General features: G+C 42.0%; 1 protein-coding gene across 5 annotated transcripts in view; it reads right to left on the bottom strand.

Moving 5' to 3' along the window:
- Positions 1-17,530, bottom strand: part of HHAT (hedgehog acyltransferase) — a 365,126-nt gene that overhangs the window by 88,662 nt on the left and 258,934 nt on the right. Inside the window, exon 12 of one of the 5 annotated variants that reach the window (XM_039528547.1) lies at positions 15,912-16,001. The exons of the other annotated variants lie outside the window; for them this stretch is intronic. Coding sequence (XP_039384481.1) covers positions 15,991-16,001 — 11 coding nt within the window. The 3' untranslated portion in view covers positions 15,912-15,990. Of the gene's footprint in view, positions 1-15,911; positions 16,002-17,530 lie in introns of those variants that run through there. 5 annotated transcript variants of the gene reach the window in all.

Genomic DNA, 17,530 nt, shown 5'->3' with positions numbered 1-17,530 from the left:
TCATACAATAAGAACAACATTTCCCCCACAGTCAAGTGGTTTGTAACCCAATCCCAGCCAAAATCTATCACTTGGACAACACAGCTCTGTTTGCTGGATACCTAGGTAGATTAGGTGTGAATGAAAATATAATCTGGCCCTGAAGCCTTAGCCCCCAGCTCATCACTAGCTGTCAGGGAGAACTCATTTAGACTTTGCTTACAAATCATCATTTGAAATTATTAGGTTGGCCAACATCAACTAAATGAATGCACTGACATCATAAAAAACAGCTGTATAAGGAAGCAAGGAAGCTAGTCTATGTTCATACTTTTCAAATATATTATACTTTTTCAGATACACATATTTTATCAGCAAAGAATCCTGTGGCACCTTATAGACTAACAGACGTTTTGCAGCATGAGCTTTCGTGGGTGAATACCCACTTCTTCGGATGCAAGTAGTGGAAATTTCCAGGGGCAGGTATATATATGCAAGCAAGAAGCAAGCTAGAGATAACGAGGTTAGTTCAATCAGGGAGGATGAGGCCCTGTTCTAGCAGTAGAGGTGTGAAAACCAAGGGAGGAGAAACTGGTTCTGTAGTTGGCAAGCCATTCACAGCCTCATCCTCCCTGATTGAACTAACCTCGTTATCTCTAGCTTGCTTCTTGCTTGCATATATATACCTGCCCCCGGAAATTTCCACTACTTGCATCCGAAGAAGTGGGTATTCACCCACGAAAGCTCATGCTGCAAAACGTCTGTTAGTCTATAAGGTGCCACAGGATTCTTTGCTGCTTTTACAGATCCAGACTAACACGGCTACCTCTCTGATACTTGACACCATGCAAGGCACTGCATTTAGCCGTATGGAGTGGAAATCCATCAACCTCATGAAGAAACTTGCACAAATACAGACAGATATCATCTTCCTTTCCAAATGCAAACGGATGGACATCATACCAAATGGACTAAAGGTAAAAAATCCACTGCTATCTACATACTACACAGACCACAGTGAGAGATTATGCCATACTCTATCAAAGAAACTGAGGAACTACCTGATCAGCATCCTATACAGCAAACAGGAAAACATCAAAAAAGAGCTCTCTAACCTGGAGAGGCTCATTAATAACCAAACTTCCATACAAACGGACTTCACTAAAATAAGACAGGAGATCTACATTACTCACTTCACCTCTCTACAAAGGAAAAAGGACTGTAAGCTGTCTAAACTCCTACCTGCTATGTGGGGCCACAACCATGGTACCCCTAACCCACCCAGAAACATTGTCAATCTATCCAACCATACACTCAGCCCAGAAGAAAAGTCTGTCCTATCTCGGGGACTCTCTTTCTGCCCTGCCACCCCCACCAACATGATACAGTTCTGCGGCGATCTGGAAGCCTACTTTTGCCGTCTCCAACTCAAAGAATACTTTCAGAACAACACTGAAGAGCGCACTGATACACAGTTACCCTCCCACCCTCCCACCAACAGCACAAGAAGAAGAACTCCACATGGACTCCTCCTGAGGGTCGAAATGACAGTCTGGACCTATACATTGAATGCTTCCGCCGACGTGCACAGGCAGAAATTGTGGAAAAACAATATTGCTTGCCTCATAACCTAAGTCGTGCAGAACACAATGCCATCCACAGCCTCAGAAACCATCCTGACATTATAATCGAAAAGGCTGATAAAGGAGGTGCTGTAGTCATCATGAACAGGTATGACTACCAAAAGGAGGCCGCCAGACAACTCTCCAATACCAAATTCTACAGGCCACTTCCCTCAGATCCCACTGAGGAATACACTAAGAAACTGCATCATCTACTCAGGACACTCCCTACACTAACACCAGAACAAATCAACATACCCTTAGAGCCCCGACCAGGGTTATTCTATCTACTACCCAAGATCCACAAACCTGGAAATCCTGGACGCCCCATCATCTCGGGCATTGGCACTCTCACTGAAGGACTGTCTGGATATGTGGACTCTCTACTCAGACCCTATGCCACCAGCACTCCCAGCTATCTCCGGGACACCACTGATTTCCTCAGGAAACTACAATGCATTGGTGACCTTCCAGAAAACACCATCCTAGCCACCATGGATGTAGAGGCTCTCTACACAAACATCCCACACACTGATGGAATACAAGCTGTCAGGAACAGTATCCCTGATGATGCCACAGCACAACTGGTTGATGAGCTCTATGCCTTTATCCTCACACACAACTATTTCAAATTTGATGACAATATATATCTCCAGATCAGTGGCACTGCTATGGGCACCTGCATGGCCCCACAATATGCCAATATTTTTATGGCCGACCTGGAACAACGCTTCCTCAGCTCCCGTCCACTCACGCCCCTTCTCTACCTATGCTACACTGATGACATCTTCATCATCTGGACCCATGGGAAGGAGACTCTGGAAAAATTCCACCAAGATTTCAACAGCTTCCACCCCACCATCAACCTCAGCCTGCACCAATCTACACGGGAGGTCCACTTCCTAGACACCACGGTGCAAATAAGTGATGGTCACATTAACACCACCCTATACCGAAAACCTACCGACCGCTATGCCTACCTTGATGCCTCCAGCTTCCATCCCGGACACACCACAAGATCCATTGTCTACAGCCAAGCACTGAGGTACAACCGCATCTGCTCTAACCCCTCAGACAGAGACCAACACCTACAAAATCTCCACCAAGCATTCTCAAAACTACAGTACCCGCACGAGGAAATAAAGAAACAGATCAACAGAGCCAGACGTGTACCCAGAAGCCTCCTACTGCAAGACAAACCCAAGAAAGAAACCACAGGACTCCACTGGCCATCACATACAGTCCCCAGCTAAAACCCCTCCAACGCATCATCCAGGATCTACAACCCATCCTGGACAATGATCCAACACTTTCACAGGCCTTGGGTGGCAGGCCAGTCCTCGCCCACAGACAACCTGCCAACCTGAAGCATATTTTCATCAGTAACTGCACACCACACCATAGTAACTCTAGCTCAGGAACCAATCCATGCAACAAACCTCGATGCCAACTCTGCCCACATATCTACATCAGCGACACCATCACAGGACCTAACCAGATCAGCCACACCATCACCGGTTCATTCACCTGCACATCCACCAATGTAATATACGCCATCATATGCCAGCAATGCCCCTCTGCTATGTACATCGGCCAAACTGGACAGTCTCTAAGGAAAAGGATAAATGGACACAAATCAGATATTAGGAATGGCAATATACAAAAACCTGTAGGAGAACACTTCAACCTCCCTGGCCACACAATAGCAGATCTTAAGGTGGCCATCCTGCAGCAAAAACTTCAGGACCAGACTTCAAAGAGAAACTGCTGAGCTTCAGTTCATCTGCAAATTTGACACCACCAGCTCAGGATTAAACAAAGACTGAATGGCTTGCCAACTACAGAACCAGTTTCTCCTCCCTTGGTTTTCACACCTCTACTGCTAGAACAGGGCCTCATCCTCCCTGATTGAACTAACCTCGTTATCTCTAGCTTGCTTCTTGCTTGCATATATAAACCTGCCCCTGGAAATTTCCACTACTTGCATCCGAAGAAGTGGGTATTCACCCACGAAAGCTCATGCTGCAAAACGTCTGTTAGTCTATAAGGTGCCACAGGATTCTTTGCTGCTTTTACAGATCCAGACTAACACAGCTACCCCTCTGATACTTGACATATTTTATCATACACTGTATAAGCTTTTAAAGTATGTATTAATGTTTCCGTTTAAATTCAGATTTCCAACCAGTCACTAATTTGGTATGTAACTAGCTCACAAAACTTGGGGGGGTGTTGGGAAAATTCAGGGGGGGGTGTACACCCCCACTGGGGGGGGTGTAGGGAAATCACTGGTTCCAACAGCACATTGACAAGGCCTTGGATGCAAATCCCATCAAAATTTATTTTCTATTCCTCCTTCTTAGGCCTTTCATGGTCCAATACATACAGCCAGACATACCTTAGGTTTGGTTTTTGGTTTAACAGCGGCCAAAGCTCTTTCCTGCTCCATGCAACTGCAGTGAGTGACATATAACCTTGCCATGCTCAGCTGGCTTAGAGCAGGACTGCTGCTACCACTACAGCAGGAAGAGAAGGGAAGGAGACACAAGAGTAGATGCAGAGACAAAGAGGCAAGAATGGCCCTGCTAGCTGAAAACTGAGTGGTAGAGAGGAACAGAATTTGCAGCTCTGAGCTCTGCAGGCAACAGACTGCAGTAAAGATGTTGGCTGAGTCCTTAAAGGGCGAGGTTTAAGTACCAATACAATAATTTGCATAAGGACTGCCTCTCAACAGTGGGCATGACAACCCCAGGATAGTTCACACCAGAGTATTATAATTACACCATATAATAGATAGTGTCCAATAGAAAGATTATATTTAATTAAATTCCACAAGATTTAAGTCTAAATTTAAGGCAGAAGAGAGAGAAGGTGCTGTTGACCAAACTAAATTAGTGGCAACAGGAAGAGTGATCAGGCATCTATTCACATCAGACTAACTGCAGGTGACATAAAGGAGAGAAATCCTACAAAGGAATGCTGGAACAGGTCAACCTAGAACCAGACATCCACAACACAAAATGGATTTACAAAAAGCCTTAAAGTCTCTCAATAACCAAATACAAAGAGGAGGAGAATATAAAGCATTTGCTACATATTTAAAATTCCCATAATAAAAAAATCTACATACCATGCTTAGCACATTACTTCAAAGCTGTTTGACAAAGCTCTTCCCAGCATTCTAACCCTAGTGATCATGATTATTTACACTTCTTCCTTCAGTACTTTACTATTTATCAGCTTGTGAACAATAAGCTCTGTGATGAAGGTGGGGGACCTTGTGTTTCAACCACATAAAAAGAGGAAGCTAATTTAAAACCTTTCTGCAGAATCAACACGAGTGACTAAAGAGCTTCATCTTTATGGTAATTGTGAGAAGCAAAGATGTTATGTGTAAAGCAATAAAATTCCAGCTGAGTGCTCTGTTGCTATGCTGGGTACCGCTGCAGTATATCTGGTATGCTAGGGCACAGAAACTGAGCCATGGAGCACTACAGACTTGAATCTTAGCCTGTCGTCAGACTAGTTTCTTCTATTAAATCATTGTTTTAAAAGTACAGGAGAGTTCTAGAAATGACTTTCACTCTAACTGCACACAAAGAAGCCGCTGGTTTGTTTTTAAAGTCCAGCAGATTTAAAAGAATATAAAGAATAGCAATTAGGAGAGAGGTTCTGTTGAAATTCAGCACCCAGAGAAATGGTCTTACTCAATTTAAAACAAAGAATAGAGACTACTCCAAGTTATTACAGCAGCACTGTCAAGATAAAAATGGCAGCCCAGATTGAAACATTCCAGTAGGAGGGGGAAAGAGGACTTAGAGAAACTCAGTGAGATGAACTTTTCACCACATGTTTCCCTTCAACAGTGTGTATTTTTGCAAGGTGAACAAGCCCCAGGACCTGCAGGAAGAAAAGTTCCATCCTTGCTACTCTTAGGGCACCAACGCACCATACCTCAGCTCCCCTCCTTCCCTGGGGCTGGGCAGAAGTCACTGCTATTGATTATTTGCACAGCATTAACCGCTGTGCTGGTTTTTCTGGCCGAAACAATACTGGGTCTTTCTGCACTCACATGAAGAGAAAAGGAAGCCAGGCTCTAAAAAACTGTCCTTACATACACATTTGGGTCGATGTCTAGAAATAAAGTGTGGGGAAGGAAGAGGGGAAAAAAGTGATGGCAGAGACACGTAAAGAAAAAGTGGGAAAGGGAAGAGGACAAGAGAAATGCAGATCAGGAAGAGTGGGAAAGGGCAAAAGGAAAGTGTAGAAGATGGGGTTAAGGGAAAATGAGAGGTACATAGAAAAGCAAACAGGAGAGGAGAGTGCAGTACGGAAGTGAAGGGAAGAAGGATGAAAATCTTGGGAGGCACGGGAGATGAGGATATTTGATTTTGCTCTCCGCAGTTTATCAGACACTGTCTACATTCTTATACCACAGTCATCTCGGGGGTATCTGAAGTGTGGGCCTGAACCTGGCAACCTTTGTGATTCTCAGTTGCACCATTTTGTTGTGTTCATAAAGTTAATCTTCTCTGTGTTATCCACATCCCAAACTGGCAGCAACTTTAAACATGCTGAACAATACAAGGGAAGAGATAAGCAGTTTTATCTTCTACACTCAGCTGCAAGCATCACTAAAGAGCAATTGAACGTGTATTTCACTTTTATGTAAGTATACATAAAGTTACAAGCTGAAGTGAAATCTGAAATGCCAGAGGGGAAAAAAAAATCTACCCAGCTGTTTTCATGTGTCCTAATGGCCCAGTATTAGGAGACTCAGAGGTGCTCCAATCCCCTGCAGCCTGATTTTTAGACCCCTCAGAGTTATGAGTATGGTTACTGCAGTAGAAATTTTCTCATCTGTGATTAACTTTCAAATGATGGGTCAGATCCTTCAGTCCTACTTAGACCTTATTGCTGAAGTGCCTGAGCAAGAACTGCTGGGTCTAGTCCACATTATAGTTGTCCTGAAATGGATGTGCTAGCAAGAGGGTACAGAATACCTTCCTTCCCAGCACACCCATGAAGGAGGAAGTCACAACTCCTCCCTTTGTGCTCATTAGCACAAGGGCAGGCTAGCTAGAAGCACTGTATCCTCAGGGGGTATTTCTCTGGGTGGGCTGATGATCAGACCTGGATTCATTGGACAGCCACCAGCTGAGGGGGAACTTTCAAAGTTCCTGTAAATAATGAGTGCAAGAGCATCTAATGAGTGTCATGGTGCCCTACCTAAATGTTAATTTGAGCTGCCATTGATCTAGACCTTCGGCTTTACATATGTTCCATTTTCCCAAGTATTCTTTTACATGCTACTTATTGTTAACTATAATTTACAAGATTTTCTTTACTTCCTAATTATCTAAATCCCTCCCTGATGTCCTATTACTGCAATTTAGAAGCTATCTATTAGGGCTGGTTGAAAATTTTCAAAACTGCTTGACAGAAAATTGGGGTTTTGATTAAATGAATTTTAACAAAGAAAGTGTCTGCTTTGCACAATTTTTTTTTATTTTTTGCCAAAGAAACTGCCTGAAAACCAAAATATTTCAGCTCTCGGCAGAAATTTTTCAGTATTCAAATTTTTGCTGAAAGATGGACATTTTCCACTTTAAAAAGATCACCCACTCTGCTACCTACTAATGCATGCACTGCATGAGCTGAGACACTGGAGCAGTTGTCCCTGCATGAATCTTTCATCTGGAAAAGCTACGCTAGTAAAACAACTGATGTGAATGGCATCACTGTGATGTTAGTAAACGTATTGCGCTTTGATTTTATTTTCTCATTTTTCTGTGTAAGATTGAGCTGCAGGAGCATCCACTGATTTAGGTTATATGCCTTCAAGAGTGTCGAGGGAAATCATTAACTTTCCAAAACTACTGATTTTTTTTTTAAAGTCATGAAGAAGTGGGCTGCAGAGAAGTGAGAAAATTTTAAAAGAGAGCAATTCTAGCAATTACCATGTAAATCCAACATTAATTTATTAAAATAAAATAATCTACAATCATCCTGATGATGAAAAACACAGGGGAAATAAGCATTTGTTGGTCTAAAAAACAAACCAATCCTGTCAGACAAATCTATTCTCTTTTGTTTAAGTAATTACGAACTTTCTGGTCATGTGGGGGATGACCTAAATCTAGATACTAGAAAAACATCCCGAGTTTGGGTAAAGTTATTGTATCTTTGCAGTGCAACATTGCTGCTGTTACCAAACCACTGAGAGGATACGATTTCCGGACAAGTTACGCAAACAGAGGAGGTTATACTCTACAACTGGAGCAAAACACAAACATTAGAAACTTTAAAAAGGAATTCCCAAATAGTGCTAATGGGCTACATTTATTATTGTAGGTAAAATTTTGTCAGATACCACAATGACAGATAACAAGGACCTATCAAACACCATGAGCTATGGTATAATGGAGGCATTGGCAGCAACTTGACAGTTAAGGTGGTGTTGAGCTTTTCTTGTGTAGCAGGACTTTAGGCTATTCTTTTACTATCTAGCTTATTTATTTATTTTTAAGAGATGGGGTAAAATCCTGGCTCCATTAAAATTAAATGAAAGTTTTGCCTTGACTGCAATGGGGGTCAATATTTTACCTACGCATTCACTTCCAAAATAAAAGCACTTATTCTTCACATGCTAATTTAGTAGCCCAATGCCACAAAACTGGATTTTGTTTCTCCAGAAGAAATAAAATCACATACAATTTTCTGAAAGTTTGCATGCAGTCTCTCATTTTACCTTTTTATTTATATTTTGACATTCTGTAACACAGGATTGCAAAGATGTTGACATAGTAAAATCTTGTCCCCTCTGAAGTCAATGGGAGTTTTACCACTGATTTCAATGGACGCAGGAGTTCACACTTGTATATCTTACAAACACTTCACACACACAATACTTTGGACAATGGACCTTTGCTCAGAAGATAACAAAAAAAAAATCACTCATTCATTCCCAATAACTTTCTTTCTATGCACAGAGAAGCCACTGGAAATGTGAACATTTGCCACGTAATTCTGGTTTCCTATGCCTCAAGGTCCACTGCTGAAGCCACAATGCAGACAGACAAGGTTTAGGCAAACACTGTTTACAATTTTTTTTTATAAAATTAATGTTCTAAGAAGATAACACCATCTCCATAATAACAATCATGCTTTGCGTATCCGTGAAAAAGATGCTTCATTTTCCTGAGTCAGTAATGATGCCATAGGTAGAGTTATGTTTATATTTGCACTTAAAATTTGAAGAAAATCCCTCTGTTTTACATTTCAGTTTTTGGAATTAGTCACCAAATCTTCTACAATGGCTCTTCAGAGGACAAATACATATTCCCTGGCTATCATTGTATGGAAGACAATCTTCCTTGAACTCTGACGGATCGCCAACGGGGAAATATTCCCTGGCTGGCAGCAGTGGTGGTTGGTTTCTTTTGTTTTTTGGTTGTTTTTGTCAGGATTTGTTGTTGGCTTTTTTTAAAAAAAGAGCTATTAACATTTGCTGGGGAAACAGTGGGAAAAGAGCCCTTTCTGAAATTTGGCCCTGACAATCTTGCATGTCCTGTTGGGTAAACAACCACAGCACCCACAAACTCCAAACTGCACACGCACATACGAAGTCTATTTTTCACATTTTTACACTTAAAGACAAAGAGTTATTCCCCTAATCTGCCATACTCAAATTATCTAAACCAAGAAAAATCGAAGGAGCAGCTCAGATCCACTCATTGCTTCTGTTCTCCAGTGCTGTGGACAGCTGCCTCTTTAGTGGAGCAAAATTCTAATTCTCTGACAAGTTGATTCGCCTCTTCACTCTGTCCCCTCCAAAAAGCCTCTTGATACTAACAGTGGGCTAAGAAAGAGTTGGAGCCCAAACTGACAGAGGCCTGGAGTTTGTAATGTAGTTCTAGAGCCAATTTCTCTCACTGATACCTGCAGCTATAAGGCTGCAGTGGAAGAGACAGCTTGTTTTCACAGGGAAATTGACCAGAATAGCTCTGTGTGAGGAATATAGCACCTCCTGGGTCAGCAAATCCAGTCCCCTGCTATCACAGGCAGCCCTGTCATATCATCCCATTAATAAATTTATCAAGCTCCATCTTAAAACTATTTTGGTGGTTTGCCTCCACTACTTCTATTGGAAGGCAGTTTGAGAACCACACTCCTCTGATGGTTAGAAAGCCTCTTCTAATTTCCAGAATAAGAGTGTCCACATGCGGAACTATTCCAGAATAAATATTGTACTTTAATTTCACATCCTACCTTATTCGGGAATAATTTTCCCATGCAGACATGCCCTAGGAACCACTGAAATTGAAAACTCTGAAGCTAGTGTCTGAAATTGCTCGCATGACAAATCCAAAGACATACCCAGAGAGAGCTAATTACACATGTACCTCAGGTTCCAATCTGGGGAATGGGAATAACAGCACTTCCCTACCTCACAAGGGTGCTATGAGAAAAAATACATTAAAATAGTGAGGTGCTCAGATTTGACAATGGTAAATAGATTAGATACATATTGTAAATCCAAAATAACAATTGTTGGTTCTATCTGTACACAAAGTTGCACCAGTTTAATTAAAGGTGGGGTTCTTTTAATTGCTATAATTAAACCAGTACAAAACCCTGGGTGGACACTCAATTAAATTTATACTATTTCAGCTTAAATCAATTTAAGAAAAATCCATGTCACCCTGTGTTACACGGGTGTAAGTGGGTCTGCACAGGAGTTTACACCCATTTAATAACATCAATATTAAACACAATTTTATTTAAGCCAATACAACTTTTGTGTGAAGACAAGTCAATGGGTTCATTTCTAATTAGCCAGTGTAACTAAAATCTGATTTTGGCTCATTGAGTTTAACTTTAACAAAACATGGAAATATTTTCCAAATGTGCTTTAGTAACAGTTGAATATCTGTGGATGTCACTAAGTTTGTTAATGCTCAACTTTTTAGCTACCAAAAAGTAATTTTGTTATGTTCACATCAGCACAATTGTGAAATACACCTTATATTCATAGTCTAGACAGAGCCACAGAGTAAACCATGCAAAAGCAGAACTGTCCTCGTGTTACAAGAAGCAGGAAGTTAATAAGCTAAAATAAAAATTGGGGACTTACAGACCAGTAAGTCTTACATCCGAATGTGGCAAACACGGCAGGCATAAGAAGGTCTGGGGAGGCTAAGTCTCCCCAAATAGGGCAAGAAATGCTGGCTGCAACGCATGTCCCTTTGGCGGTGTGGCAGTCTGCTGCCTTTGGAGCACCGCTGCCGGAAGTTTCCGAGAAGTGGGAGGGCCACCAGTGTCCAGACTGTGGCCCTGCCCCACAGCCCCACTCTGCCTCTTCCCACATGGACCATCCCCCATTCTGCCTCTTCCCGCCCCCGCTCCATCTCTTCCCCCAAGGTACCCCCCACCACCACCTGGTGCCTCTTCTGGGAAAGGGTGGAGAGGTGCAGGTGGGGGAGGGGGCTCAGGGAAGGAGAGGAGAAAGTGGGGAGACCTCGGGGAAGGGGTGGAGAGGAGGGGATGGAGAGGCGGGGGAAGGGAGCCTCTGGGGAGGAGAGGACTGAACAGGTGGGAGGGTCTGGGGGAGGGGGCAGAGAGGACCAGGCAGAGGTAGTACCTGGAGTAGGGGCAGAGAGGCACGAGTGGTGGGCAGGGGGATCTCGGGGAGGGGATGGAGAGGCACAAGTGGTGGGCACGGGGACCTTGGTGGGGCAGAGAGACACGAGCAGGGGGGGTCTTGGTGGAGGAGAGGCGTGAGTGGTGGGCTTCAAGGGAGGGGTGAAGAGCAGTTGGTGTGGGGAGCCCTGTGGGAAGAGGCCGAGTGGGAATGGAGCCTCGGGTCGGAGCATGGGCAGGGCCTCAGAGGGAGGAGGCCGAGCAATGGCAACGCCTCAGGATGGAGCAGGAGGTTGGGTCACGGCCTCGGTGCCAGTGCCGCCCCCCACCCCACTTCTAGGGAGTTTCTGGCACTCACGCCCAGCATCACCCAAACACAAGAGTTATGCGCTGCCTATAGTGTCAAACTAGTTGAAATAACGGAAAATAGAATAACAACTGGGAGATCATGATCTGACAGGGTCTAACGAGCACAGTTTCTGCAAAGGAAAACCTTGTTTCAGTAAACTATTAGAATTCTTTGAACATGCCAATAAATTAGTGGGTGAAGGAGAACCAGCTGACATACATAATTTATTCAGACTTTCAAAAGTCCTTTCACAGTGTCCTTCACAAGAGGCAACTAAAGAAGCTAAGTAGTCATAGAATGAATGTCAAAATATTGCCATAGATCATAAACTAAGATCTATGAGGCTAAGAGACAGGAAGCAAAAAATGGGATTATATTTATGATGGCAAAAGTTTAACAGTGGGGTGCCATAAGTTCTGTAGTAGGTCCTGTGTTGTTTAATATCGTTACCAATACTCTGGAAAGGGAAGTGAGTAGTGAAGTAGCAAAACCTGCAGTTAACACAAAATTATTTAGGTTACTCAAGGCCAGAAAGGACTGTGAGGAACCTGAGAGAGCTAACAAAGCGAAGTGCATGGGTTAGGTGATGACAAATGAAATTCAGTGTTGACAAATGCAAACTAATGCACATCAGATGGGAACATTTAAACTACTCCTACACCTTTCAGGATTCTAAATTAACTCTATCAACTCCAAAAAGAGACTTGAGCATCATGGTGAACAGCACAATGAAAACCTCTGCTTAATATCTTAATGTGCAGCTGAAGTTAAAAAAGCAAACAAAATGTTAGTATGCATAAGGAATCGGATGTAGAATAAGGAAAATTCTGAAAGGAGTAGGGGAGTGCATGCAAGTGTTTGGGCTGGGGAGGTGCCCTGTAGTTGGGCTCTGGGGGCGGAGGCGGGAGGGGGGGCTGCCTGCCCCCCCCTACTGGGCTCTGAGGGGAGTTTCCTTAACTCTCTACTCCTGGAGGAATTTTTTTCTGTCTGTACTGTTACAGACATAGTTGCTGATAGGTATTTTTAAATGAATTACCAAAATAAATGAAACTGGCATGATTATATAGTGTTATTTTGACAAATAATATATGCAGAATATATGCAGAATTTTGCACAATTTTAAAATACTGTGCACTGAATTTTTAATTCTTTGGTGCAGAATTCCTCCAGGACTACAGTTTATATTCTGTAATGTCTTTCAAGGATTTTTCTGCAAAATGTCCTCATTTTAGTCTGCAAGACAATATTAACTACAAATATTGTGAATATAGTTCAGCTTAAGCAAGCATTTGTATTCTGTTAAGAGGACATAGCATACATTTGTGGTTGTGATTTATTAAACCAAAATCTCCCCTCCCACTTCTTGAATCTCATTACTGATTTACTTTCTCCTCAATACATTATCCAAGAAATATTGCCAGTAATGTCAAATAAATTATTTGATTAATAATTTGTATGATATTCAACTTCCTCTGTATCTGGTCAAGTTCTGAAATATTCATTGCAGAGGAATAACATTATCAGAGGAATAATTTTCAACCATTTTAACTATGGAAAAATATGTCATCTGTATTTATACTGTGTAGTATCCTAGACCCCAGATGGCTACCAGCTAAAGGAAATTCTCCTTTAGCTTGGGGGTAGGACTGGAGCCTCTAATTTGGGACAGGAAGACTGCCACTATCAAATTCTAAATGACCCTAGTGTACTATATAGTGAAAATTGCAAAGTTCTAAGTGGCCACAGATTTGTTACAATTATTTTGGAACATTATAACCAGCAATCTGCCATTCAGCCAAGGTCATGTGTCATACATTCTACAGTCCTGAGCAAATTCTGATGTCTTTTAATTACTATTTTTTTTACCTTTAACTACTTTGTAGAAATGCTTTATTTTTACCTAATATCTGCACTGACAAAAGTAGCTGACTGAGAAACTAATGGAAATTTCATAAAAAATTGGGCCATTAAATTACCTATTTCCAGAGGATTAAAATATGGACAAAAGAGCAAAGTGATAAGTGCACAGTATATGCTTCCATGCATTGCAAGAATGCTGCCTGCTAACAAACCATTTCAGTATTTTCTAGCTAATGCAGACAGCATCTCATCGCAAGCAGAAAAGGGTGCAGATTAGTTCTATTGTATTTCAGTTGCCAGTGGAAAGGTAGGTATTGATAAGCTAAATCTCGTTAGATTTCACAGAGTCAGCACCATTGGCAATAAGGTTTATTTCTGGAGGAAATTAGGGGACAGAAAAATAAAAAGAAAGGGATATGCCAAATGCCATTATTGTTCTCATGAGGAATATCTGATTCTTGGTAAACATCAGCAAAGCTCAGGTGGTTTCAGAAAATAACAGTGAGGTTTCAATTTTGGAAAATAAAAATCAGAGATTGTCAAAAATGGGTCAGGTTTTATTCAAACCTGTAATGTTTTGTACGAGGAAAGGTTTGTATAAATAGTTTAGGATTTGGGCCATCTTTAATTTTTAGAATTAATCTTTAGTTTTTAATTTGTGGATAGGGAGATGGGAGGGAACTTCACCAAACAGGTATTTACACTGGATGAACTTTTACCGTTAAAGTTCTGCTGAAGAACTGAACACATTAAAAAGAAGTATATGCTACACTAACATTTAGTTATTTAGAAATAAATGCTACGGGGCAGAGTCTCAATGTGGGAGTCTTCAGTAGGGGCAGAGCCACTGTAGTTGCCTCCTCTGCCACCTCTTCACAGCTCCTGGAAGATCAGAGTATGTCTGGGTTGTGGCTGGAGCACACTGCACTCCATGATCTCCGGCTGCCAGACAGCCCTTGGGAAATTCTTACCAGTTGGCAGAGTTAGAGCAGTCTAGAGGTTACTCTAAGCTCTGCCAATGATAAGTTCTGCTTCTTCTGGATGCAACAGAGAATCTGGCCTGGAATCTTTGTTTGTTTGTTTCCAGTTATAGACAAGGTTGGTGCCTTCATGTTTTTAATCAGCCCATCCTATTGGACATTAATTATTCTCAACAATGCCATAAGTGATTAGAAAAGATTCAGCACCATTTAATTCACACAAATTAAAAAGCAGTGTCAGGTGCAGCATCAGGAAAGTAGCAGACTAAGGTATTTCTGTACACTCTACTTTGGCTTATAAAGAAACAGAACAGTGCCCCCACTAAACACGGTGATATGTAAGTATTACGTAGGACTTGACTGGAGTCATATCAACAAGAGAAAGACATGCTTCTTGCAGAGGCTCCCTCTGTCCATTATTTTTGTAATGCAAAATGCATGCTTACGCTGCTATAGATATATTAAATATTATTAATCTATTGGCAGTCTTGATGCACTTACTAACATTTGTTTCTACATGCTGCAGTTGTGCTGCCATGTCCCTTTCCCTTGTTCAATGTGCAAACTCTATCAAGAGGAGGAAAATCAATTTCAGTGCCCATAAAGGTAGAACTGCCAGCACAGTCAGTTCGAACAAACTGTTGCTCTATAGCCCTGGTGCCTTCAAAGAGTCACTTTAAACACTATGGGAGGGGTGTCGGAGAATTCACACAAAAATGGCGAGTGATACTTCCTTTGTTCTGCCTCAAGGTCCGCAGGAGGTGGCATAAGATGACATGCGTCTCACACACCAGTTTAACTCCACTGGGATTGCTCTTCAGTAGGTGTAAATCAGTGCTGCTTCATCACCAGAGGATACGGCCCAATGACTCTGCTGTAGTTACTTGTGTTTTACTTCAGTGTAAATGAGAAGAGAATCAGGCTCCTGGTGTTAAAGAAAAGCCTATTTGTACATAATCCTTTGCACTGGGGCAATTGAGAATCATTCATCCTCTTGTTCAGACTGACTCTGTACTGCTGCCAAGGTCAGCTTGGGTTATCCTCAGCAACCATGTAACTGTCAGACATGCAAGTTAGAGCAGCGGCCCAGGAGACCTTAATTTGCACAGTCTGCTTTGTAGATTTTTCCTTTCAGTGCTGGTCTGCATTACATTTTTAAATGGATATAAATATATTCATTTAGCTCACTTTCTTCCCTTGTTACACATTGCCCCTTTGGAGCACTCCACCCTATTGTATCCAAGCCAAGTACTCCCCACTGTGCAGTGAAAGATCCAACTGCTATTTAAGGAAGCCAAATGGAAGCGCTGTGTCACAGGAAAAGCCATTATCCCAACGAGGAGCAGTGCCTATGCAACTGGTGCCCCTTACAGGCACTTTGCCTGCCAGAGAAGGACTCCACAGTCAGTGGAGGATGCCCCTGACGACACACACAATGTATTTTTTTGGCACTGGGAACCTACACAATTGGCACTTACTCTTGCTTTGTTCCCCTTAGCTGGGTCCCTATTTTCTCTGTCGCTCTTCTTTTGATTCTTGCTCTTGTCTTTTGATCACTTCAAGGAGTTACTGAAGGGAAAAAAAGGAACTATATTCAAACAGCTGAGAGTTAGGCCCCTCCATTTCTCCAAGAAATGAGGCAAAGAATATTAACAGGCTGGGGAATGGAGTCTGCCCTTTTATAACCTCAATTCTTTGTTTCCTTGCACTGGAGTAGATGGTGCCATAATGACGCCTATATGGACTCTTCCATCAGATGGGAGAAGAGGAGGAGAAACCTTGAAAAATAAATCTTTACCCAGTTTTATACATGAAATTCACTCTTACTGATGCAAGGTGTAGTAATATATACCCACTGGAGTTTGCCTGTCTCATTGTGCCACAGGGGAGACACAATGCAGGGAAGGGTAGGTGATAGTTATGCCACCTGCTCTGCCTTTGAATTTCCACCAGGCAAGGGAAGCTTTAATCTCTGCCAGAAGCTGCATAACATACTTCTCAAGGGAGTCTGCAATTGGAGTATGCGAAATCATCCTAGCCGTGGTCCTTCCCAGCTAACACTGACCAGTTTTGGGGTGGTGCTGGCTACCAATATAATGGAGCTGTGCCTTCAGTTTGCCAGCGGTAACTGGCATATCCTAATACTGAATCTATCTGAAAGCCTACAAAAGATTTAAAAAGCTAGTTAACAAGCAGATAGCTGCTGTATACAGAAATGTATGAAAGCTCTCGAAAGCGACTTGCAGTCTTGGTAGGTTAAGAGAGCACTGCACTCCAAAGCTTCCTTGTAGCGTTTAAATGATTGGCCTGGTAACATATATCTGACTACTGGACTAACAGAATTACTATTTTTTCTAGTCCCCTGGTGTGTTCACCCAAGCAGAATAAATAAGGCGGGTAATATCTATCTTGAAAACCATCCTCCCCAGAGACGGACATGTTAGATGACTTAACAATATACGATATGGCTGATATGACTAGACACTGAGATAACTTGCATAATCAATAAGTCATATTGCAAATACATTGTTTGTTGGAAGTATGACACTGGTTACACCAGGAGAGAGAGAATTAGGACTCCTGAGTTCTGTATCTGGTTCTGTCTCTGATTTACTCTGGAACCTCAGCCAAGTCACTTTGACAGTTCACCTGTCACTGAAATGTGGAGTGTGTGTGTTGCACCTCAGTGCACCTCATGCGGGCGTGGACATATGTTCATCAGTCAGTATGATTTTCTCTCCATTCATTCTCCTCATACATACATCTTTATACTAGCTTGAAAGCAAGCAAATTTTAATACACAACAAAAAAACACACACACACACTGCTAACATCATCCTAACATCATCCTAGACTATCCTACTATTAATTTATTATATTATTATTGCCTGAGAGAGAGAAAGGCCAACACAACAAAACAAAACTCAAAGCCTAATTAACTAAAAAAAAAAAAAAAAAAAAACATCTCAGGCTTCCCACACTACCTCCTAAAAACCTAAACATCTTAGCTTCCCACACTACCAGCTGCCAAGCTAGCAAAATATTCCCAACATGTGTGAACCTGTTTGACACAACAGGTGCTACATATAAAGTCTGCT

Source organism: Mauremys reevesii, linkage group 3 (assembly GCF_016161935.1).
Source record: "Mauremys reevesii isolate NIE-2019 linkage group 3, ASM1616193v1, whole genome shotgun sequence".
NCBI lineage: Eukaryota > Metazoa > Chordata > Testudines > Geoemydidae > Mauremys > Mauremys reevesii.
The sequence above is the reverse complement of the archived record's forward strand: the minus strand, read 5'-3'. Positions and strand labels throughout refer to the sequence as shown.